Consider the following 25,928-nt stretch of genomic DNA (forward strand, 5'->3'; position numbering starts at 1 on the left):
AATGCTAACCATATAACAGCAGTTGTAATATTTTATCTTTATATCTATAGTTCCTTCAATATTTACTAAAACTTGTTTAGCTTACTTAAATAACCTGGCATTACTCTAATCCTAATGTGGAATAATATTGATACAAATTAAAACATTAGCTATCAGGTAACTTTAAAAAAGTATACAATAACATCAGGTACTAAGATAGAAACATGTTTCTAACCCCATTAACTATTTTTTCCTCTGTTCCATTGTGCCTAATTCTCAGACATTGCCTACCTGAGTCCCTGCAGGTTTCTTGGCAAGATTTTGGAAGTCATTTGCCATTGCTTCCTTTTTAGGGCTGAAAGAAAGTGACTGGCCCAAGGCCACCCAGCTGGCCTTATCCCTATGGTAGAACCTGAACTGACAGTCTTCCAGTTTCTAGCCTGATGCCTAAACTACTATACCAAACTGGCTTTTAATTACCACTTACAATCCCAGTCACATTTCCATTTTATATGCTGACACACAGAATTTGGCACAATTATGAGTAATAGAAGAGTGATTAGATTTCAGCAGAACTACTATGGGATAAAATTATGTTTGCCTGACACATTTACAAATTTAACTGGTGGTAAATGCATTGAACTCAGAGGACTTATTTCAGAATAGATATACAGAGTTTGGAATAATGTTGAATTTGTTTAGACTTAAAATGTGCACAGAATAAAATACCACATTCTCCGTACTTTAACAGCAATTGTTTAACATAACCATTTTCTAATTCAGCTTACTTTTACATTTGGTTAATACTAAAATCTCATTACTGATTTTCATTATATAAGGAAACTTCTGTATCTTAATTTTTACCTCAGCTTATACAGTACAAAACTTTGTAATATTACTGTTGCATTTTCCCAATTTCATTAAATGGTTAGAAAACTGAATTCTATCTTTTATACACTAAATAAAATACGTTATTTTTAACATAGATTTTAGTTGATATCCAGCTTATTTATTTTTTAAAGCTTAACTTAGATATGAAATGCAACATTCTAAGACTCTATTTAGTCCAAATCAGTAACAGATTACTTCATGTAGCATATACGTATCTCTTTCCCCCATTAGAGAAAGAATAACTTATTTTGATGTTAACCTGAAGTATTTATACATTAGTAGCAATCATGTAATTTTTAAAAGTCAGATGGCAATCGTTAAAATGACTAATGATAGCTCTACAGTGACCATTCCAACGGCACTAAAAAAAAGTGATGTATGATTGTTTTTCATATGACCATTGTAGCATCCCCATGGTCATGTGATCAAAAATCAGGTAACTGACTCATATTTATGACGGTTGCAGTGTCATGTGTTCATCTTTTGTGACCTGACAAGCGAAGTCAATGGGAAAGCCAGATTCACTTAACAACCATGTTACTAACTTAACTGATTTATTTAACAACTGTGGCAAGAAAGATTGTAAATTGGGGCAAAATCAATTAACAAATGGGAAACTTGTTTAAACAATTCATTGTTTAAAAATTAAGATTGACTTTTAACAATCAAGATTTGACTACAAGCTCAGAGGGATATAAATCAGAAATTCTTGAATGATGTCGTTGCAGTCAGATCAAACCGCATAGCCAGTTGTGGCCAGAACAGAAGCAATGAGGAAAAGCCATAGAGAGATATGTTAAATCAGTCAATCAGAGTAGAGCTGGAAGGTACCTTGGAGATCTTCTAATCCAACTCATTGCTCAAGCAGGAGATCCTACCCCATTTCAGACAGGTGGCTGTCCAGTCTCTTCTAAAAAACCTTCAGTGATGAATCACCTACAACTATGGAAGGCAAACTCTTCCACTGGTTAATTGTCCTCACTGTTAGGAAGTGTCTCCTTTAATTCCAGGTTGCTTTTCTCCTTGGTTAGTTTCCATCCATCTTGTTTCTTGTCCTGCCCACAGTTGCTTTGGTAAATAAGATGCCCATCTCTTCTTTGTGGTAGCCTCTCAAATACTGGGATACTGCTATCCTATCATGTCACCTCTAATCCTTCTTTTCTCTAGGCGAGCTAATCCCAAATCCTGCAACCGTTCTTCATATGTTTTAGTCTCCAGGCCTTTAATAATTTTAGTTGCTCTTCTTTGCATTTTTTCCAAAGTCTCAACAACTTTTTGTAATGTGGTGACCAAAACTGGATGCAGTATTCTAGATATGGCCTTGCTAAGGCTTTATAAAGCAGTACTAATACTTCACATGAATTTGATTCTATGCCTCTGTTTATACAACCAAGGACTGTGTTAACCATTTTGGCTGCTGCCACACACTGCTGGCTCATATTTAAATTATCGTCCACTAGGGCTCAAGTTTCCTCCCACAGTTATTGTTTTTGAGCCAGGTGGCATATTTTATGCCTGTGAAGGAATTCTTTATAATTGACTCTTTTTAGTCCTGAAATCAAAAGGAAATTCTGGTGAGCTGTATTTCACACTGTATTATTTGTTTTTTGAAAGGGTGGTGTCAGATTCAAACTCCCGATTTTAAACTACATAGCTTAACACAGCTGCCTACATAGCACAACTCTCACCCTATAATTCCACTCCTGATTTATTTTATACATTTATTCCAGTGGTAGGATTCAACTTTTTTTTTTACTACCGGTTCTGTGGGCGTGGTTTGGTGGGCACAGCAGGGAAAGGATACTGCAAAATCCCCATTCCCTCCCCACTCCTGATGGAAAGGTTACTGCAAAACTCCCTTCCCTCCCCATCCCACTAACCTGCTTTCCAGCTCCTTTTTTCTGTGTAGGGCAACAAAAGAAGACACAGCCAATCATCTGGGACTCAGGAGGCAGAGAATAGAGGGGGCGGGGCCAGTCAGAGATGGTATTTGCCAGTTCTCCAGAACTGGTCAGAACCTGCTGAATACCACTTCTGGTTTATTCCATCTTAATTGGTCTCCGACTCCCCTCCACCATTCGAGATTTCTTTTGCAAAACTCAACATTTTAGGCATTTAAGTATTAAATTGTGGACCATTAATCCACCTTAATACAGATATAAAGGGATAGGCAATCATTTAAGGTAGACATATGCATATACAATTGTGAGAACATGGTGGGTATACTTGCATGATCAATCACAAACCATCCATATATTAAAATAAGTCTCAAGCTCAAATTGTCACAAGCATCTGATAAGGACTAGCCTGAGCACTGAAATCCCTCATGTCCAACCCCAGAAGCCTCCAGCATATCAAAAACTAAAGAACATCACAGCACGTCTCCAAATCGTTTATATCAGATAGCAAAGCTGCACTGCAGAGGAGAGACTTTTTCTCTTTACACTGGTCAATGGCAGACTCTGGCTGTGACTGTCCTAAAAGAGAAATGGGAGCAGAGGCCATTCTCCAGCTCATTTCTTTGATGTGGAGTGAAGCTATCTTGACATTCTAAAGTCACAAGCACAGCAGACAGAAATTGTGGTAAGGAAGCAGATCCCAGCCCCACTTGTGAAATCACGACAGTGCAGGACCAGGAATGCAGTGTGTGCCTTGCCTGGCTCTGGCACCATGACCTCTGCAGCCCAAAGAAGGGCCAGGGCTCTCTGAGACTGGCAACCTACCAACCCATCTCTAGCAGCTTTTTTCCTTGCCACACACAGAAGCAAGGTGCCTTCTACCACCTATCCTCCACTACTCCATGCACTGTTGAATGCCATAGAAAATGACATGGAAGGACACCTGTGGCACACAGACTATGAGTGTGAGACCTGTTTATTAAAAGGCAAACTTCTGATATTGTTTCCCATTTGGGGGAAAGTGTGTGTGTGTGTGGAGGTATAGCTGAGGACACTTCAAAGCAAAGTATTATACTGTAGTCAACATTCTGTCTTAAAGAGTGCTAGGTACATGGAAAACAAACTTAATGCTAAAAGCTACTGCTTCATCTTCACTCACGCCAATTCCTCATTTAAGTGTAACAAAATGCTCTAGCAATCTTTAGAAATCAAGTTAGAGGGACGGGAAGTGGATGACATCAAGGGAAGTGTCCTCGGGCACAGTGGACAGCAAGGCAGCAGGTTGCTTATTTGTAGTATAAAGATACTGTGCAGCAGAGCTTAAGCTGGATGACATGGTACTGTTCTTGGATTCTCACCCCAGCTTCATTTATAGAAGACAAACTTTAAATAAATAGCTTTCAGAATTAATCAAATCAAATATCTTTATTAAAATAAAAAGGACAATTTAACACAGCAATTTGTTGTCCCAAAGGTGCAACTGGATTTTCTGGGTTTTTTTTCTTTGAAGACGTTTTGCTTCTCATCCCAGAAACTTGAGCTTCTTCGGCAATTTTGTTATTGGGGAAAGGAAAAATAATAAGAAATAAAACAGCACACCTAATCAAAAGTTTTGTGCAGTCTTGTAACTTGGTGAAGGTATTTGGCCATGTGATATGTGAGTGTAGCATCCCTTAAAAAAACCCAATTAACATTAAATTAGGCTGTATGTGGCCCTCATATATGGAAATGATTGGAGTGGTCAGAGCATGTCTTGGGACATCATAGAAAGGAGCTTTTAAAAATGTTTCCAAACATTTATAGTGTGGTTTTAAGACTGCATACTTACATTTTGTACTGCAATTGTTCAAACTATCGTTCAGTGCCATTTTTATAAATGTAGTTCATCTTACATCAATATATTAATTAAACTTAAAAACCAGGAGATTTTTAAAAGTCCATTTAAAGTAAATACAAAGCATCCTGGGAACAGATTGTTCCAGGCAACCACCCTGTGCATTCAGTTTTCCTTTCAGTCAACGCTGATATGTCTGTTCTCAGAAGGGTCTTATAGTTTTCCAGAAGTTCTCTAAATGAAAGAGATTCATGGTGTGCAAAGAAAGCATTGGGATGGTAGTCCATTGTTTGTATGATCTTAAAAAAGCTTCTCTGACCTGAAGACATTCTTGAAAATAAAGACACTGATGGAGGATAGTGCATTTACTTCCTTTAAAAATAATATTTTATTTTAAGCTAAAAAGCCTGGTGAGTTAATGGGTTTGAAAGGTTTTATGGGTAAATTTGGGGTTCCAAACATCATACGGGAGAAAACAGGCTATGTGGCTGAATTCTTTTTTTTTTTTAAATAAAAATCAATGATTTCTTCTTTCAGTATGTAAATACAGTGTTCTAAATTTAGTTTTTAGTCATAATTGGCAATTTGCAAAAAAATGCTCCAATTCAAAGAATGCATGAGTCCTTCAATATATGTCCTTCAAACAGCATGTTGGGAAATCAGAGCTATTGTTTTAGGAAACATGTCAAACTGGAATAGTAAATGCCATGTCTAAAATTTTCCAGATGTAATAATTATCCATAGTTAAGAACAAATGAATATTTGCAAGCCCAGATGAAGCTTGGCTGATTTGTCAGGAAAATGAATGGGATGGAGGGAGTGAAGTTTTGGAACAGGCCCTGTTCCAAGTCCAAACTCAGTCATGAAAACTGCCTGGTGCAATCACATTCAGCCCAACTTATAAAGTGGCTGTTTTGATAACAGAAATGGAGATACCAAAGTAAACCACGTTCAGTAAAATGTGATCTATAAATCTACCTAATAATAATCTCTCACATCCTTTTATTTAAAATTACTGCATTAAGTTTAACCGTATTTCTGTAGTTTCATATCTTAAACCTAACCAATGTCTTTACCAAAGATCTTCTCACCAAACTAAAAAGAAAAAAGCCCACTTTTCCAACAAAGTTTGTAGCCATTTGGCAATTAACATTTATCAAGGTACATTACAAAAGCCATACTGTTGACTATCAACCAGAATTTTTTCAAACTATGTTAATTAACTGGAATTTGCTGCTGTTTCCAACAACAATAACAAAAATGAAACATATTCTAATAACGAAAGGAAGCTAACTATATTAACATACTTTGTTTTCTTTTATTCCTAACCTCCAATCAATATGCTGTTATTCCAATCCCTGATTCTCTGGCATAACTCTGCTGAGGTCCTTTGTTTCCTTTGTGTCAGCATGCTTGACTAACATGAGGTGTTTGAGATTATTTGATTGCTCTCCTGCCTGTCTTCTAGGGAGTATATGTGGCATTTCCTTTTCCAGTATTTCCCTATAACAAAAGACTGCATGCAAGTGGTCCTCATTTAACAACCATTCATTCAGCAGCCATTTGACCGTACAAGGTTATTGAACAACTGTTGATTCAGCACTTGATTGTGATCTGGTGCTTTTAGTGCCTGGTCATGATTATGGCATCATAGCATCCCGTGATGCCATTTAAATTTGCAATCTTCCATGCCGGCTTCTAGCAAGCAGTTAACAGGGAAGCCAGCGGGAAATTGTATGTCAATCACGCAAGGTCCTCATTTAACTAACCTGTATGGTCCTCCTTAATAATAACAACTGGAACTGCCATTGCTAAATGTTGTGATCAGTAGTGGGATTCAAATTTTTTTACTACTGGTTTTGTGGGCATGGCTTGATGGGTGTGATGAGAAGGATACTGTAAAATCTCCAGTCAGAGGTGGTATTTTCCAGTTCTCCAAACTACTCAAAATTTCCACTACCGGTTCTCCAGAACCTGCTGAATGCCACCTCTGGTTGTGATCCTGTGTTTTTTCAACTTATGATCACATCGCTTAATTACAGATCTCCTGGTCCCAATTAGTGTGGTTAAGCGAGGACTATCAGTAGCAGGGTGGCCTGACACAATGGCCCCAATTCATCCCCTGACCTTCCATAATGGAGGGTAGACGTGAATCAGGACACCTTCAGTCCCATTGCACCACGTTCTCCATGTCCCACCACCTCTGTTCTCTATTTTCTCATGGCTCTATCCTAATTTGAGGAGTGAAATTGCAGTCCCTCTTGGCTACTCCTGAGTGCTTCCAGGAATGCATATATCACTGGTCAAGAAACATACCTTTATTTTACCCTTGAGAGGCATAAATTTCTATATATACTTTTCCACCCTGCAGATGCAGTGATACTGCTGCATTTGTTGAATACTGAAGTTTCCACAGGGAAGAAACATTGAATCATAAGGAAAGCAGCATACATTTTATTCCTTGAATGAAAAATCTATACATTCTAATTTTTATTACTGTTATTTGTGTTAACATTTTATTTATTTGGGGAAATTGGGTAGCCCTTTTTATATCATGTTTAAAATTAGTTGATTACATAAATCACAAGCAAGACAAATTAGGAGTATAGAGTCAGTGATATTATAAAAGTTAATCAGTGTAGGAAGAAAACTGTATTTTTCAATGGATATTTAAGAAATTCCTTCCCATCCCAAAAGTCATGGACATTTTCTGTCTTCTGTCTAAAGCACTTAGCTCCATTTGACTACTGAGGGACTGAATGGGAAAAAAAGAACTATGGTATATATTATTAACTTTCACTATATGCTGTAATTCAGAGCCCCGGGTATCTTATCATTCTGGAAGTGTTTTCAGATGTAACTGAACAAGCTGTAGGGCATGTTCTGTTATTAATAAATTGCTTCCCATCTTATGGTTGCCTGTAACACTACAAAGGATGCAGGAGATGAGCTAAATTAACTGCATTAGGTAAGGTGAAACCATGGAGAGTTTGTAATAAATTGCTTTTTTAGTTAAAACAGTGAAACAGTGGTTAAGCTAGAAGTTGACTTGAAATAGTTTTATGGTTAAACAAAAAAAAACAAAAAATGACCTCCCATCCCCCAAAATGATGGGTAATTGTGAAGAAAGTTGTCATTTCTGGCTGAATGAGTTTAATTTCTCACCAGGTTATGGACAATAGCTTTTTATGCATTTTCCATTTCTTGGATCTGTTCTGAAGGTTTATATAGTGATAGAATATGGTGCCCGAAGCCCACTTTCTGAATAGTTCACAATGCTGAGCTTATAGGTGAATAAACTGTGGCTCAAGTTTCACATATAAACGAATAAACTCCATCACAGTTTCAAATGACCTACTGAGATACACACGCTACACTCTCTTTTCCTGACCAAGCATATTATTATGAAGAAATGGATTGAACGATAGCAATCATTTCCACTTTACTGCTTGGATCCTTGGGCAAGGATCTGAATGCTCTCATCTACCATGAAGCCCAAAGCACCAAAAGGACAGCATTTTTATAGTTCTATTACTGCTAATGACATTGTCAAAAAGACCTGGGAGCTTTATGCCTCCTCCTCAATCCCCCAAAAATAATGTTGGAAGGTTACTATCTGCATAGGCTATAATAATATAGGGAAGATCTACCACGAATTTATGCCTGCCCTCTACAAGTATTTCGAAATTCGGTGATAAACTGTAGTATCTCTCATGAATTCCATCTCAGTTGCGTGATTTATTTTATAGCGTAAAATTAGAACTGTTCTGGGGCTAAGCAGCCTCCTTTTTCATAAAAATCTGGATTACTTTCAATTAGCAATGAGCTCAGCCCTGCTTAGCATTAACCACGGCTAGGGCTAATTTGGATAAAATGTCATTCCAAGGTTTTAGCCTGCTTCAACCAAGAAATGAGGGAAGATGGTAGATCAGAAAATCACTTTTGCCATTATTATTATGTTTGGCCACACACACATGTTCAGACTGATTTGGCATTTTTTATCAACCTATTGAGTCCTTTTCAAGGACCTGATGTAGACTGATGATGTCGTTTGATTATGTTAAAAGTATTGAAGGATGTAAGCTTTTCCAAGCAAAGTTACTTTTTGCAATTGAGTGATGGTGTTTTTGTCAATACCAGTGGTATTCAAGTGTTGCTCCAGATGTTTTAGGATTGCACCCAAGGAGTCTATTGTTTCTTTTTTTAAAAATTTTTTATTGATTTTTTAAAACAAACATAAACAAACAACACATAAAACATAGAAACATAAAACATCTTTTTTGAAACCAGCTTGATCCCGGATTACATCTCTTCGTACAGACACAAATTCAAATTCATGCTCATTTTTATATACCATTCCATATCTTATTACCATTCTACATTTTTTATATAGCTTCTCCCCTCTTTTGACTTTCTCAATTTTATTTTATTTATTTCATCTCAATTCAGATCATTATACTTATATTCTTTGTCCTGTTTCAGCTGTCTATTATCTTTTCTCATTAAACAAAATTTCTCCTGTAATCACTGATTGGAGTATGACGCCTTTATATCTTTCCCCTAAAATTATAACACTTAATATAATACATAACTTCCATTCGGATTCTGCTTGGTACATTCTAAAACTACACAGTGTATTTTTTTTTTAAAAAAAAAAAGTCTATTATTTCTGATACTATCTTTGCTTTCTTTTGCCACGGTCGTTCTGTTTGCAGGTTTTTGTATGTTGTGATCTTCAGTTCTTTCTGTTCTATATTTCAATCTCCAGGTAATCCCAAATCCACTGCCCAGAGATTTTTTTAAAATCTTTTTTGTCTACAACTATTAATTTTGGTGTGTGATGTGGCAGGTGCCTATCATTTGAATTCTTAAATCCCAGAGTACTTTAGCTTCTTCATTTTCTATTTACTTAGTCTATTTTGTGGTCTTATCTGTTGTTGCTTACAAACAAATGGTATTCCTTGCAGATATTATTTAAATTTATAGCCTATTTGACTCCCAGATACCATAGTTGTTTGGAGGCTGTTTGATACTTATTTCTTGGAATAATGTCTCCTGTTGATGTCCTCATTTGAAGACCTTTGGGGATGCAGTCATTAACCCAGTGCTGCGGCTGTTAATGAACCCATTGGTTTGCTTTGGAAACAATTTTGCAAATAACCAAAAGTAAATGTTGTTTTTTTGTCAAAACTGTAACCGTTACATGACCATTATAAATGTAGCTGTATTGCTAAATGCCTGAAGTTTGATCATGTGACCCTGGGGGAGGGAAAGTTAAGGGTAATCTCCCCTAAAATCTCTCAGGATATATCTAGTAAGTTATATAAAGGATTGAACACTGTTGGATCTCACTGTCTTTTTTGACCTTTAGCTTAATATGTATTACGACTAATTGCTTATCTTAAGAGCATTTTAAAATAAAAGGAAATGAATTTTACAGGGTTTAATACAGTCCCCTCCATACGATAAAAAGGAATTCCATTGCATCTTGGAGTCTATTCATTGTTTATACCCAATATGAACAATGTGTGTCTCATTTGTTCCATGCAGTATTTGAAATTTTAATCAGCGCTTTAATGTCATAGTCACCATTGTATGAATAAGATTATTTTTAATCAGCCTTAAGAGTTCTGCATGGAGGGAATGGGGTACTTTTATCAAGTCAAAATATTTCCTGTGAAAACAAAATATTTGACAAGTTATTCCTTTTGTACATAGGGTGGCATAAGTTATTAAAAACATTTAACTGTTAAGTCAAACTTAACTTATTTATTTAGTATTAATGGTTTAAGTGGCTTAGATTAAACATTCTATATTTTGTACACCAATATTAATACGCTTTGAATTTCACTAGAGAATATTACAGTATTAACTTTTTTCAAATCTCTAAGATTGATACGAGTATCCTTGGTGAGGATTATTATCTTGGGTAGGGAGGCAAATATAATTGATATAGCAAAGAAGCACCATACATTCAGAAAAGAGAAAATAGGTATTAGAGAATTGGTACTTGAATATACCCTGTAAACATAAATTGTCATTATGTAGAGATTTGCTGTTTTTGCCTATTTGATATACTTTTCAGGGACTATGTAATGTGCAAAAGAAGAATAAGGTAATGAGCAAAATTAAGTGCAGAAACTAATTAAAGAAATCTAACTAAATCTAATTGTCACAAGGTGGATCTATAAATATTGACCTCTGCTTCCCACTATGGCTTAGGACAATTAAACTTTTCACATAACACTTTTTAATAAGATATAGCTAGAATAAACAAGGTCATCAGCCATGTGCAACACTCTTTTCCAAGAATAGGTCTACAAAAAGGGTCAGATTTTGGAATTTGTGAGACAGTTTGCCATTAGGGCAACCAAAACCTTATTGTTCCCCAAGCATGTTTATTTTCCACTCTGCACATCCCAACATGTAGTGCACTGACCCATTCAAGGTATTGTGTGTAAACAACTGAATCAAAATACCCGAATTGGTAAGGCAATCAAAGCAGAACTCTTTATTGTGGAGATATTGAACAGTTTCTTCACATATAAAGAACACTAAACCAAATGAGACTGCCATCTTAAACCCACATTAGAAGTTTAATGGAACAAAGGCACCATCTTAGGAGAACAGTTACTTAAGATTAAAAACATTGACAGTCAAAACTCATCAACTTGCAAGAAGGTTGCTATGTGAGGACAACACTGCGGTTCTTGTATTCTTTTCATATGCCTGAACTAATCTAATCACTGCAGATTTTGCAGTTCAGAGAACCAGGGAGATGACACACTTGAAAACAGAATATAGATTAAAAGGGAAAGGGAAACAGTATGTGGTAGAAATAATGGGTAGGGTATGCATCAGATAGACACCTTTATCAAACAAAGTGCTTTAAAATAAATGGGCTTTCAGAGTTCTATAAGAACAGGAAAAGTTATGGAATTTGGAAAAGAAAGATAAATGGGCCCGTTTATAAGGCTGTTATCAGAAATGAGCTGAGAAGGCTTTATCAATTGCACACAAGGGTATTCAATCTTGTCTTTATGAGCAAACAATAACATTGAAGAGAAAAGTCATAAATCATGTGTGTTGCAATGAAAAAGATAAGTATTAATTAGTAATCTATCTACTGATATGCATTGATGAATATAACAATTAGTTTGTCTTAGCCATGACCAGACAACAAATAACCAGAGCATGAACCTGCTATTACATAGCAAGGAGTTTCGACTTTTCTGTGTTTTGACTAGGAGTAGATTCATGCAGATATTGGCTCCAAAATGCAAGAGCAATGCTTGTGGTACAGTTACATTTCCCACACATGGAAACCATACAAATTTTTGTTTTGTTTTGTTTTGTTTTGGTGGTATTTATATTTTATTTTGGCAAAAATAATATTTGGGAATCACTGTGCCATTGGAGCTTTTAGTTGAGGAAAAGGTTGTTTAACAACATCTAAAGGAATCAGCTTTATATATTTGGTGAAACATGTTACTTCTTAGCTGCCAGGCATATTGACAAATATATATATTTGTCCAAGAGTCCTGAAATATCTACTCTGCTGTGGACTATACCAAAAGTAATAGAAAGAATTTATTACATGCCCTAAGAAATGTATTGACAACAAAGAATGGAATGTAGCGGAATGTTGTCAGCTGTAGTTGCATATGGTGTGATATTTTGTGGTTTGTTGGGCTTTGTTAAAGAATAACAAAAGTTCCACATTTTACAAGTGGAATCAGATTTGAGTGGTAGCTGCTTTGAAAGATTTTATTAAATCTATACCTATTCACATTTTATCACCATTTCATAACAAAATTGACTTTCATCAGTGAATGTCCCTCTCTGAGAGAATATTGGTTAAAAATGTGAAGTATAAATCAATAAAAATAAATAGGTAAAAGAATGGGGAAATAATACGTACTATATGTATTTAGTTTACCAAAATTAGGATATTCAAATTCCAATGGGATAATATGCAGGTAAATAAATTGTATTAATAAACATAAGGTTGTAATATAGGGAAAAATTCACTGAACAGTTGTCTTGCTTAGCAATGGAAATTTTGGGTCCAATTTTGGTCATAAATCAAGGACTGTGTGTAATAGTTTTGGAGACTGTTAATATCTCATGCTAGAGTGTAAATTCAAAATAGTAATTGGTGATGTAGGTGACTTGGATTGCTGGTGGCCAATATCTCAGGCTTCTTCCAGTAAATCCTATCTCAATTAATAATAATTATGTTCATTATTTGTTTGTAGATGAATGGATGGACTCAGATAATTTCAGAAACTTGGGTGGGAAAAGGAAGTAATGCCATTCTCACAGAAATTTGCTTTTTGAAATTTTGGTCCTGCATTAGCTGTGATGCCCACAAGGAAGGAATATGAGTACAATAATCCTCAGAAGCAAACTGAAGATGAACATTCAAGCAATAGTGGTCTGTGAATGTCTTTAAATGAGCTTAGGCTACAGGAACAAGTTAGGGATTCTGCTTGTGTATTCCCACCTACTGTAGCTTTATGGAAAGGTCTTCTCCTGGACTGCATTATCAGTCTGCAGTTTTCCTAGTTTTCGGTGTTGAGGGCTTGGGAGTTCATGAATTCAGTGATAACCATGATATTGTCTCAGGTAATCTCTGGTCCCTCCCACCAAAGAGATCATAGATAAGACTTGAACTTCGCTTCACAGGTTAATGCCGGTCTGAAAATGTGATCTGAATATGGAAATTATTGTGATGTGGTCTTTCTGATTTACTTATGGTTCGTCTAGACCTGTGAGGGTGAAGTGGACTATCCCTGTGGTCTGTTTCATTGATTCTTGCAAGCACCTTATGAATACTATTGGATTTCAAAAGTACTTGGGTATTTTTCCAGAAATGGGAAACAGTTTCATCAAATGCCCAGTGCACCTTTGGAAGAGGCAGGCTAAGCATTTGGCAAGACAGCTTCCAAATGATTTCAGTCTGGGAATCAAGCACCACATAGTATGGGATTCACTTTTGCGTGTGGTTTTTGAGAAAGTGGATGAAGCTCTAGGTCAGGGGTGTCAAACTCATGGCGTCATGTGACATATCACAACTTTTTTCCCCTTTGCTAAACTGGGCGTGGCCAGTGCCTGACAGGCTGTGGGCGGTGAGTTTGACAGCCCCGCTCTAGGTAGTAAGATCATAACTGTATTGAGACTTGGATTGCTGTTGGACTTGGGCCTATGGGAAACCAGCCAGTGTGGATCAAAGAAATTGGGAGCTTGGAGGTGGGGTAATTCCTGAAGCTTGAAAAAGATAGTAGTATAATCCTTCTTGCAGACTCCTTCAGTAGGTAACTATTGTCCAGGGTCCAGTCTTTCATGTGGTGGAAAGGTTCCTGAGATAGAGGTTAGGTTTCAAACTGCCAACTAGATTTCATTGAGGGCCGCATCAGAGTTGTGTTTGACCTCAGGGGAGTGGCTGGGGTGGGCATGGCCAGCTCAACATCACTTGTGTCGGGGGTACCTGTGGTGGCCCAGGCAAGGCTGGGGAGATCCCTTGTCCTCCAGAAGAGCCTTGCTGTCTGCTGGTGGCCAAGTGCTAAGGCAGAACTTCCTCCCTCCCTCCCTTCCTTTTCTTTTTCTTTCCTTCTTCATTCTCCTTCTTCCTTCCCCTGCAAAGCTGGCTGAGGAATTCTGGGAGCTGAAGTCCACAAATCTTAAAGTTGCCAAGGTTGGAAACCCCTGCTCTATGATTACTGCAGCAAGTTTACATGAGCTGACAATGGAGACTACTCAGCTGTTGGTGTATGATGCAGTAGCCTGTTGCCAAGGGAGAGCTATTATTTATTGATGCTGAAGACCCGGCAGTAGCTACTGTGATGTTTGGGGCTCAATTCATAGGGGTTTTGACCACTGAAAACTGGTAGGATTTTCTGTCCGGTTACTGGAGGGACATCTGCTTTAAATAAACCTTGTCTGGTTTTGTACATTCCTGTACTGTATTCACAGAAACTTTAGAACTATTTAAACTTATTCCAATGAATAAAATAACCCTAAAAATGAGCAAGTTGTTGTATTAAATCTGTATTAAACCATTTTCAATGGTTTTTTTTCCATCTGCAGCAAAGCAACCACAGACAAATATGTTTGGAGATATTCAGATATACTGCATATTCAATATATCCACAGATAATATATTATCCAATGTTTGATGTTCTTTTATAAACCAGATTGCATGAGATGTACTGTTAAAGGTAATACAGTTTTAAGTCTTCCAGCAAAGACACTGTCAATATTTTATGAAGAAATTGGGTGAAGAAACATATTACAAAAAAATTAGGTGATCTTTTGCACAATCTGCAGAATCTTTATCCACCTTCAAAATGACAAATATAAAACCATTGATAAGGGGAAAGAGGAAAACTTTGTAGAGAAAGGCATTTTTATTAATCTAGGAGCCAATAATCTACAAGATTTTTCCCTCGGATACTTTTCCTTCATATTAAAGAAAAAATCAAAATGTATATTAAAGTAGAATTCAGATTCAAAAGATGTTCAATATCGAATACATGAACATGGTTAATTTCCAAGTGGCAGCATCAAAACATTATAATTCCAGGGAAAGCTTTGCAAAATTGTTCAAAAATTCTTTTATATTAACCTTCCAAAGTTTTATTTAAGATTGTGCAATTATATGGATCTGAAGCAAAAAAAGGTAATGTTAATAACTTATTAATGGAACTGCAACATTCATGTGGTAGTTGTGTAGCCCAGAGGGGAGGAAAAGTTGGTACGTTTGAATCTATCATGACACCTGGTTACTGCTTGGAGAAATCCCTGTTTTCTTGGCAAGATTTTGGATGTGGTCTGTCTGTTTCCTAAGGTGGAGAATGAATGACTAGCCTAAGGTCACTCAACTAGTTTTGTGCCTACAGCAGGACTTAGAATTCACAACTCCCAGTTTCTAGCCTAATGCCTTAACCACTAGACCACATCCTAGTTCATCCCAGAAAATACAAGATTAAATTGTGAAACACAAACAGTGTGAAAAGTTCACCATTTTCCCTGGCATGGCATGAATTCCATGAAAAAGGGACGTGGTGGCTCAGTGACTAAGGCTGAGTTTGTCGATCGGAAAGATCGGCGGTTTGAATCCCTAGCACCGCATAACGGAGTGAGCTCCCGTTACTTGTCCCAGCTTCGGCCAACCTAGCAGTTCGAAAGCATGTAAAAATGCAAGTAGAAAAATAGGGATCACTTTGATGGGAAGGTAACAACGTTCCAGTGGTCACATGATCACGGAGACATCTTTGGACAACGCTGGCTCTTCGGCTTTGTAACGGAGATGAGCACCGCCCCCTAGAGCTGGAAACGACTAACACATATGTGCAAGGGGAACCTTTACAGATATGATCTAAACCAAATTTTCTATTTCTGATCCAAACAGTTCAATGTCCTTATTTTTATTTCTTTCAATATAGCAGAAGTAAGAGCCTTATGCAATTCCTCAGTCTGCAAGGATGTCTGTTTAAGTAAAATATTTCCTCAGAGTCTTCTTTGTTTGATCAACCACCAAACTAAAAAGAAGAGCAGCAGTAAAAAAATAACTTAAGTGGTCTTTAGTAGAACCATAGTAATTAATAAGGCTGCCCTATACATACTACAATTTATCAACATATTCTGAATCCATTTGTGCTACAAATTTGGAAAAATTATTAATCAAAATTACTATCTGAGGTTCAGTAAATAAATAAATAAATATTTGCCCTACCCATCTCCTAGAAAATCTTATTTTTCCAGTGGGAAAATATGCCTTTGTTTTTTAAACAAAAAATATCTGGTGTTCAACCACCAAATTTATTTAAAATTCTTCTCTTCTTGGAAGGACATCTCAGACCTTTAATAACCAAGAAATCACCAAAGATGACACAAATGTAAATGTTTATAGAAAAGCCAACATTTCTAGGGGTCAAAGATAAAGTAAAAAATCTTTTTATTTGACTGTAGCTTACAAAAAAATACTTGAAATATGAATACATTTTTAAAACAACAAATAGATTTTTTAAAAAAACTTTAAAAACAGTATTAGACAAACTCAGAAAATGACTTTTTAAAGGTGGGGGAGGGGATAAAGGGGGAAAAGTGCAAGAAGGAAGAAACCGAAAGTACATGGATTCCCACAAGGAACCTGCTTAGGCTGTAGTACAAACTTCGCCCCTTCCAAATGACCCATTTTGAAGTGGGTTGATCTTGAATTTCATTTTCTGCAAATAAAAAAGTTTTTCCCCCTTGCACAGAAGAATAAATTCAGCCTTTGGGGAGGGGGGAGTGGATGGGAAGGGGAAACATTATTTCTGTCTGCATATCGCCCCATAAAAACTTTTTAAAATTAATGTAAAGAGAGGGGTTGGTAAAGGCACTCCTCCCAACTCAGATGATTATAGATCTGAGCAATTATTTTACCAGTGCAGTTATAGCAAAGTCATGTTTACTGTCACTCTGATCAGAGACAGTTCTTCTTTTTGAGCAGTTTTAACAGTTCCTCACTTCTGCAAGCTGTGTCCATCCTCCAGGGAAGCCTGGACCTGTATAAATTACAGCAATTCGAAAAGGTGATATTTATAGCCAGGAATTGGGGAAGTTTCCATCAATTTCACCCAGGAAACTGGACCAGCAGAGCAAGATGCTGCAAATGCAGTCACAGGTTTTACTTCTCCCCCACAGATATAAAGATTGTTACCAATTAGTGCAGGAAAAAAAATCCTGAAAATACTATAATCCTTCATGTGTGCACTCTGTTCTTATTTCTTTTTAAAAATAATTGTATTATTTTTTTTAATTACAATTTACTTTTTTTAATAATAACATATCTACACAAATTGAGTAGCTGAATATGTCAGTATCGCATAAAAGATGAAATATTTTAAAATCATAACATGTTATATATAATTAAAATAAATGTATACATTTATTATTATATAAAACAAACTGTATAAAGATTAAATAATAAGACAAGGGGGGAAAACCTATTTTAAATAATCCTTGGCTTACAATCATTCATTTAGTGACTATTCAGAGTTACAATAGCACTGTAAAAAGTGGCTTACGACCAGTTTTTCACGTGATCAAAATTCAGGACTTGGCAACTAACATATATATTACAATTGCACTTCCCCAGGGTCATGTGATAACTTTTTGTAACCTGAGCTGGCTTTTGAGAAGCAAAATCAATGGAGGAAGCCAGATTCACTTAATGACTGCATGATTCATTTAACATTTGTAGTGATTTGCTTAATAACTCTGGCAAAATGGTATCAAAATGTTGGGCTCAATTGTGGGTATAAGTCAAGGACTATCTGTATGAAGACACTCGGGAAAAACATACCACACTCAGAAAACAACTCTGTTATCACAAATTACCATGACATAGCAATGTCTTCATGTGTTAGCTTTGCCAGTTGCTTTGGACCATAATTATTCTGTCAAGATACCTATCTGGGTTGTTGAGAGGTCTTCCCTGATTTTTTTCTTTTTCTTCGTGCTTTGCTTAATTTTGATGCCATTTTATTACTTTTATTTGTTTTAAAACTTAGGCTATTGACATTGTCCCCATTCATGTGCCTTTTGGATCAGGCATTGCTGCCTCCAAGGCCCCATTCTGCAGGTTCAGCCTTATAAAAGCAAATTTTCTTCATCGGGTAATTGTGGATGTTGTTTATCCCTTAGGAAAGGTCGCACAGTGGACTCTTGTAAAACTTGCCAAGTGGTAGCAAAACAGATTGTGTGCAATCCCCTCTCTAACCTATAAGCTACTCTGGGGAGAGGGAGGGGGACTCTTAGAGCAGCCAATTCTGAGACCATAAGAACCCTTTGTCTTTATCCAAAATTTGCACTGTGCATCAAAAGTTACCACGTACCTCATATGTCCTACTTCAAAAATATTTTATATCTCCTGTCAATAATTTTCTCTTTGCTGTCCAGAGTCATGATGGCAAGATGGGTGGCTGTATAAATTCATATAATAAATCAATCCAGAGGCATCTGCAATTTTACCTTCAGCATCAAGAAAATAATTCAATGTACGTGTAAAACCTTCTAAAGGGCTCACTCCTTTCAATCAGAACAAAAAAAAAGAAGAAGAAGAAGAGGAGCTAAGTCTTTTCACATGGCCATACAATTGCAGAATTTTCACCCTGCTGCTTTGATCCTACTGGTGCAGGAGTGTCAAACTCAAGGCCCACTGGCCGGATCTGGCCTGCAGGGTGCTTAAATCAGCCTGGAAATACCAAAGGACTATCCCGAGGTGCCTCTGTTGGCCAAAATGGGCCGCATGTGTACTCCCCCATGGCCCATTTTTTGCTTCCCTAGCCACCTGCAGCACTCTGCTGGCCAAAAACGGCCTGTTTTCAGCCGGCAGAGTCTGCAGGAGGTCATGGAGAATGAAAACAAGGAGCGGAGAGGCTGCATGCAGCCCTTCCTCACCTTGTATTAGCTGGCAGAGTGCTGCAGAAGGCATCCGTCCTGGCTCCCCCTCCCTGCTCCCCGCCCTCCACCACCAGCCTGTGGAGGAGAACTACAATGCTGATTTGGCCCTCAAAGAAATCCAGTTTCCACACCGTACTCATGTATCAATGCCAGATTTGCCAGTTCAGAAAGTCCATTCCCCCTCAGATCCAAAATGCATTTTATAAGGGAAAAACACACGATAGATCTCAGCTCAGTTCTCATTCTGAATGTCACCTTCTCTATATCACAGGGGTGTCAAACTGGTGGTCTGCGGGCCAGATGCGTCACATGCAGACCACGCCTACCCCAACTCCGCAAAGGCAAAAAACATCACAATACATCGCAGGATGTCATGTGATGTGGTCGAGTTTTGACACTCGTGCTATATCAGATATAGGAGGGACCCCATTATCTTGAGGTTTCAGGAGTTCAAGCCAATCATGTTGCCCTCTGCTGTCTTGTGCTCTTGTATTGCTTTTCCTAGGATGGGCATTGGATTTTGACCATTATCCTCCTGCTTTCCATATTCCTGATCAAACCGATAGATTTCCTAAAGCATTATAATGCTGACCACCACTGCTTCCTCAGGCCCTCATTCACATATTCCTCTTGCCTTTTGTTCAAGCATGGTGGCTATTGCAGTCATTGTTCATGAGAGGAGAATCCTCCCATTTTTTGCACTCTCTACACATCTTTCACTTTCCTCTTTAGAACAACCATCGCACACCAGCTCTAATTTTCCATGGCTTGTTATCGAAAGATTCCCTTCTTCTCTTCACAAAGTTAGGGTTTCTATTGTGGTTCTTTCTCAAACCCATACCTTTTCAATTATCCTCAATGTACAAGGTTCTGTCTGGTTCCCCATTATGCCAAATTCAGTCAGATGTATCCAAAAGTAAAACTTTGTTGTCTCTTCCATCCATTTAGCTATTATAAACACACTCGGGTCAGAAACTAAATAACGCTTTTCTTCATAAAGGGTTTTTATTCCACAAAAGTCTCCTTCTCTGCTAAAGTAGGCACTTTAGCACTTTAGCAGACTATTCAAGAAGACAGTGTTTCAGCCCTCTTCAATACTTTGAAAGCTACTATTTTTCCTTCTAATCACCAGTGCATGGTATTTTCATTATTTTATGATTTTATAAAATGTTTTTGAAGTGGGGCTATATCTCCAATACCTGTGTGAAACCTTTGTCTTTCTCATCCTACACCTGTAGGCTTCCAGGTGCAGTAAAGCTCTTCATAGCTTCATATGCAGGTAGTCCTTGACTTACAACAGTTCATTTAGTGACCATTCGAAAGTTACAACAGCACTGAAAAAAGTGACATGACTGGTTTTCACACTTATGACCATTGCAGCATCCCCCATGGTCACGTGATCAAAATTCAGGTGCTTAGCAACTCATATTTATGATGGTTGCAGTGTCCCAGGGTCACGTGATCCCCTTTTACGAACTTTTGATGAGCAAAATCAATGGGGAATCCAGATTCAGTTACCAACGGGATTACTAACTTAACTGCAGTGATTCACTCAACAACTGTGGCAAGAAAGGTCGTAAAATGGATCAAAATTCATTTTAACTAATGTTTTACTTACAACATAAATTTGGGGCTCAATTATGGTTGTAAGTCGAGGACCACCTGTATTGCAACAACCTTACTTATTGTTACTGCCCACCCTACAAGCTCAGGTATGGTTGGCATGCTGGGTCCCATATGTAAAATGTGACCTTATGGGTCACATTTTTTTTCTATCAATACCTGTCTTCTAATACAATATAAAGCCTGAGGCATGAATGTTTCTGGCCCAACTGTCATTTTGGAAGACCATCAAAACCCGTATCTTCGTGCAGGCCTTTTGCTGGGGTATTTTGGGGGTGGAGTATTATGCAGAGGAAAGATTTGTATGTATCTTTTGATACTGTTCATCAATTTAGTTCCTTTTATTGTTTTGCTGATATTTTTAAGCCACTTTGCATGCCATGAAGCACTTTACGATTGTCAGAAGAAATGTGTTTATTTCTTATTTAGGCACCACATTAATAAATGAGAAATAAATAAATATCTTCTGATGCATACAGTCATAATATAAGTTATTTTAGCTCAGCAGGCAGGGGAACAAAGTTTTTACTTAACATTGAAATCTGTTTGTTTGTTTTTAATTCTTAACAGACATCCTTCACTCAGATATCACTACCATTTCTCTGAAGGCCTGTCTGCATTCCATTTCTAGCTCTAAAATGGTACTTATTTGCTGATCAGCAGTGAATCGTGGATTAAATAGGAGATAATGAAATTCTTACATATTATCGAGTGTTGGGTGTCAACACAAGCTAATGTTTTCTACATCTTTGCTGGAACATATATTTTTGAAAATATTTAATTCCCTGAATATAGCAAATGCATTTTTTATGTTTCATCCATGTTTAATTCTCTTCCCAATAAAGAGAGCAAGATCAGCACAAGTTTTACTTAAAAGGAAAGAATTGTTTTAAATTAACTATGAAGGTTACTTCCAGAAATCCCCAAAGCAAATTGTCTGAGAAACTGAAGTATACGGTGTTAGTGTTTGACAGCCATATTATTTATGTATCCAGCCCAAAGCTGAATTTCTATCAGATGATATGAAAGAAGAGATTTTGAGGTCATATGACAGCTGGGTGCAGAATATAAGCAGTTCACTTTGTGTATGTTTCTATAAGTGCATGTATTCAAGGAGAGTTCATTTTATAACCACCAGAACTTTTGAAGCAAACCTTTCACGTATATCTTTAATAACAGTGTACCCAGCTTCACATGGCAATAGCCTAGTTACAAGAAAGATTTTTCTAATAGTTTCTTCCATGTAATGTAGAACATTCTGCTACGTTTCCCTATGAGCTTTGCACAGCTTTTTTTACAGAAATACTGAAGAATATCTAAAATGTATAACTGACTATGGATTCTCTTGAAAATCAAACAATACTCTGACAATTGTGTCAAATTCAAATATTAAACCTTTAAAGATTTTAAATATCTTGTGACACTTACAATGTGTGACACAACACATTTCCCCCTCCCCATTTTCAGGCCTTATAGGGGTTGGAGGGGATGACATGTTTTAAGAGTGATGCTGTTTTATTTAAGCCTTATTTTTTTTCCTATTAAAACATAATAAGTACTAATGAGCTGAATGTCCTGGCATGCACTGGCATTCATAGTCACCATGTGAATGTTTGACAGCCCTTCAGTTATAGGAATTGCTAATAGACAGTGGAGAGCGTATTTGTTCATATTAGACTAAACTAGTTCTTGTTCTGTGTCGCAGGGATCCTGTATCGCAAGTCCTGTGCCTCCTCTGCAGCTTGTCTCATGACCTCTGCTGGATACCAGACTTTCTGTACTCCAGGGAAGATAAACTCTGTTTGTATAAGCTGTTGCAACACTCCACTTTGTAATGGGCCCAGGCCAAAGAAGCGAGGAAACGCTGGCATCATGCCTAGGGCAGGAGTATTAACAACCATGCTGCTGTCTAGCTTGCCGTTTCTATCACCCGCACTTTGCTAAACTCTAAGGGAAGATTTCCTTTGTTGCCATCATTCTTCCTGTGTTGCTTCTCTCAAAGGCACAGCTGGTTTCCATTGTGATATTGTTGTTTGTTTTCCCAAAAGAAGAGTTTTATCTGAAAGAAGTCTCAACAACTTCATTACTTGCAGAATAGATTTAGTTGCCTGATTTTTCCAGTATGCACTTTAAAACAAAACGAAACAAAGGGGGAAAAAATCAACAGTCGTCCATACAAAAGCACTATCATTCATGTTATTGGAAAGTCTATTGTACTTGAACTTGGAGGGTACAAGTTGTTGCCTGTAAAATCTTTCTTTTGTTTTCCTTTATTGCTTCTTGTTTTAGCCTATTGTGTATCCTGTAATGTTTCTTTATGGGTATTTACTACTCATGTTCGCAAACACCATTCTGGTTAACAGGACTTGGATCTAGGCTAGTCTCCAGAGGCATTGTTCTCACGTTGAGCTCCAGTGACTCGGGACTCTGTTTTGGTGAATTGGAGTCAATTTCAGCCTCATCCTGAAGAATATTTGAGGAAACCTTCTGTGCTGCTTTGGTGGAAGATTTTCGCCTAGATGACATGAAGATCAGTGGGCGTTTGGAACGGCTGACATTGGCTACAGAGTTTAAACTAGTTGCCAAGTACTTCTGTTTGTTGGCATGTTCTATGGACAGGCGACATCGGAGGATTTGAAGAAAGACTTTCCGGAAGTGTTGGGAGGAAACGTTGTACAGGAGTGGATTCACTACAGAGCTAAGATAAAAGAAGATGTCTGCTATGGGGAGGAGAATGATATATGCCCTGAAATAAGAGATTGTCCAGTCTTGCTTGGGCCTAGCAGCCATCATGATCCTTCGAACTTGATTCGGTAGCCAGCATATTGCCAGTGTTGCAACAATCAAACCTGCAAGGAAGGAGAAGAGAGAAAAAGAACTTGTGAAAAACCAAATCATAAAATATTTAGTATCAGTGCTCAACTTAGCGGCTAGGAAATGATACCAGTTTTTCAATGTTTTGCTTGACAGCATCTTCTGCCAGTAGCAAAACATGTTCTGAGAGAGACAGGAGGGGAAAAGGCAAGCCACGGGCTTCAAGGTCATTGGAATCTGTATCCAATAAGTATTCTGTAACATGTAAGGAAGCATTTCTTTTGATCCTTGACATCAGTTAAGTTCAAGTACTTTATTTCATATGTAGTGCATTCTTGAAATATTTTGTTATTGATGCTCTGTTGCCTATTCCTCCTCCTTTTCATGACTAAATAATACAGCCATATTAGAACAGGCAATATCCAAAAGCAAAGCAAATTCCACTTATATTTTAAAAAAATGTGCATACAATTTGGCATTATTTTTGGTAACTTTTCTCCTACAGAAAATATTTTTATGTACAGTGTGAGAGGCTCTTTTTATGACAGAGTATATAAGGAATTCAGGAAAGGAGCTGCAGTTGAATTTAAAAAAAAATGGCACAGAGAACAAGCATTAAATGTTCCTGGAAATGGAGCTTCTAGAGAACACAAAGTTTGTTTCAAGTTTTGCTGTCCAGGTATTTTGCATTCACCTATAAATGTGAGTATTTATTTCATTCAGGTTATGTTAATTTTATTGAAGAAACATATTAAAATATTTCTCCTTGACTTTCTTATTGCTGGCAAGATAAGAATGTCAGGCTCCCAGGGCTGACAAAAATACTTACCAATGCATAGTTTTAAAATATTCAACATGCTTCTCATATATTGTCTGTTAAAACAATCTAATGTGATAAATTGATATTTTTATCCATCCTGAACAATGGTTTGCTTAGACTTAAATTTTCTTAATCAACTTTTTAGTAAACCATCTTTCCAGAATGGTAGTTGAGTATAACCTCTGATTTCCAACCCAATTTCAATTACTGAAATATTATAAGAAAAATCACTATAAAATGAAGGATGCATTTGCAGACTCCCCCTTGATGGATGTGGATGGATTTGAGGGAAAGAAATAAAATGTTCAGAGTTTTTAGCCTATTTACCCTCGCTGGGGTAAATTCCTTGTTTTAGAGCAAAGGTGCCTTATCTGTGAAAGAAAATTTATCCAAATGTTGGCTATTCCACTGCAATTTTTTCTTTGATTTGTGGATTTTTACACCATACTTGCTAAAAAAAATACTTGCTTTAAAGCTAGTCCTACAACTCAATTTGCTTTGTTAGAAAATGTGCAGGCTTTATGTTGCTTTTGTCTAAATGAATCTGGATTCTTTACCTAGTCATACTAAATTGTAGAATATATACTCAATAAAATAATTGGGAAGATCCAGAATTCAAAATCAAAGACAAATTGTTTTGAAAAATAAAAGAGAACAACTATGAATGTAAGCAAAAGAAAATAGGAATTGGCAGCAGCACCTTGGAAGAGTCAGGACTGAACATAAACTCTGTGTAATAAATAGATTTGTGAATCTTTTGATTTTAATGTTTACTTTTGGTTAATAAAGAGATTAATTTTTTGTAATTGTTTGAAGTTTTCATTATGTTGAAAGCTTGGATTTCAGCGTTTTGTACAAAATAACATTACCTTTATGCCTAACAGAAAATTGCAAAAACAAAGGTTTTAATAAACACAGAAAATTGCCAATTTTCTTTGGCATATTCTTTAACACTCCTTGTGGATGGTGAAACTATATTGTCAGATACACTAATTAGTTCAATTTTTATCTCTGTTTGATATAATCTACTTAGCAAAGTATAGAGGGTGGACAGAGAGATAATTTGTCAAACACAGATGAAGCACCAGAGCTTTTAAGATGATTTTAAACTAAGTTTGCAGTTTGTAATATGTATAACCACAGTTAAGGCTTTTGCTGCGCCTTAAAGGACTGATTTAGGATGCAGAGGTAAGTAAATTTACAAAACCAAGTGTTGAGCAGATGGGAAATAAAAGCACATAAGTAAGTGCAATATGTTGTAAATTTGTGCTGAATGAGTAACTGATACATGGTTAGGGTTGCCATGGTATCTGAAATTGGCAGGTTTATTCTATTTATCAAATTATTGGTCACCAATCTTAGCACCCAGTAACTCTTGGGCAGCAATACATTTGATAAATAAATAAATAAAATAGGTTAAACAAGACATGTCACAAGTTTGTAAGATGTCGAATGGTTACTAGACAAAACAAGACTGGAAGACACACACAAATTTGGTATTTCTGCCTGTGATGCAAAGTTTGAGTGTGTGTGCATATATGCATACATATGCTAGAGTTCCCTAGGGTAAAATTCAAGAGAGCCTGTTTGCCCCAAGACCCTAAACTAAAGATTTACA

General features: G+C 36.9%; 2 protein-coding genes across 3 annotated transcripts in view; one reads left to right on the top strand and one right to left on the bottom strand.

Annotated features, from left to right (window-relative positions):
• LYPD1 (LY6/PLAUR domain containing 1) overlaps positions 1-25,928 on the top strand; it is a 68,914-nt gene that overhangs the window by 4,919 nt on the left and 38,067 nt on the right. Inside the window, exon 3 of one of the 2 annotated variants that reach the window (XM_026665395.2) lies at positions 22,382-25,116. The exons of the other annotated variant lie outside the window; for it this stretch is intronic. Coding sequence (XP_026521180.1) covers positions 22,382-22,620 — 239 coding nt within the window. The 3' untranslated portion in view covers positions 22,621-25,116. Of the gene's footprint in view, positions 1-22,381; positions 25,117-25,928 lie in introns of those variants that run through there. 2 annotated transcript variants of the gene reach the window in all.
• Positions 22,761-25,928, bottom strand: part of GPR39 (G protein-coupled receptor 39) — a 167,714-nt gene continuing 164,546 nt past the window's right edge. The window contains exon 3 of the mRNA XM_026665394.2: positions 22,761-23,525. Coding sequence (XP_026521179.1) covers positions 23,005-23,525 — 521 coding nt within the window. The 3' untranslated portion in view covers positions 22,761-23,004. The remainder of the gene's footprint in view (positions 23,526-25,928) is intronic.

The sequence above is a fragment of the Notechis scutatus genome, chromosome 1 (assembly GCF_049901735.1).
Source record: "Notechis scutatus isolate UNSWTSFEM ecotype Mainland chromosome 1, rNotScu1.2, whole genome shotgun sequence".
NCBI lineage: Eukaryota > Metazoa > Chordata > Lepidosauria > Squamata > Elapidae > Notechis > Notechis scutatus.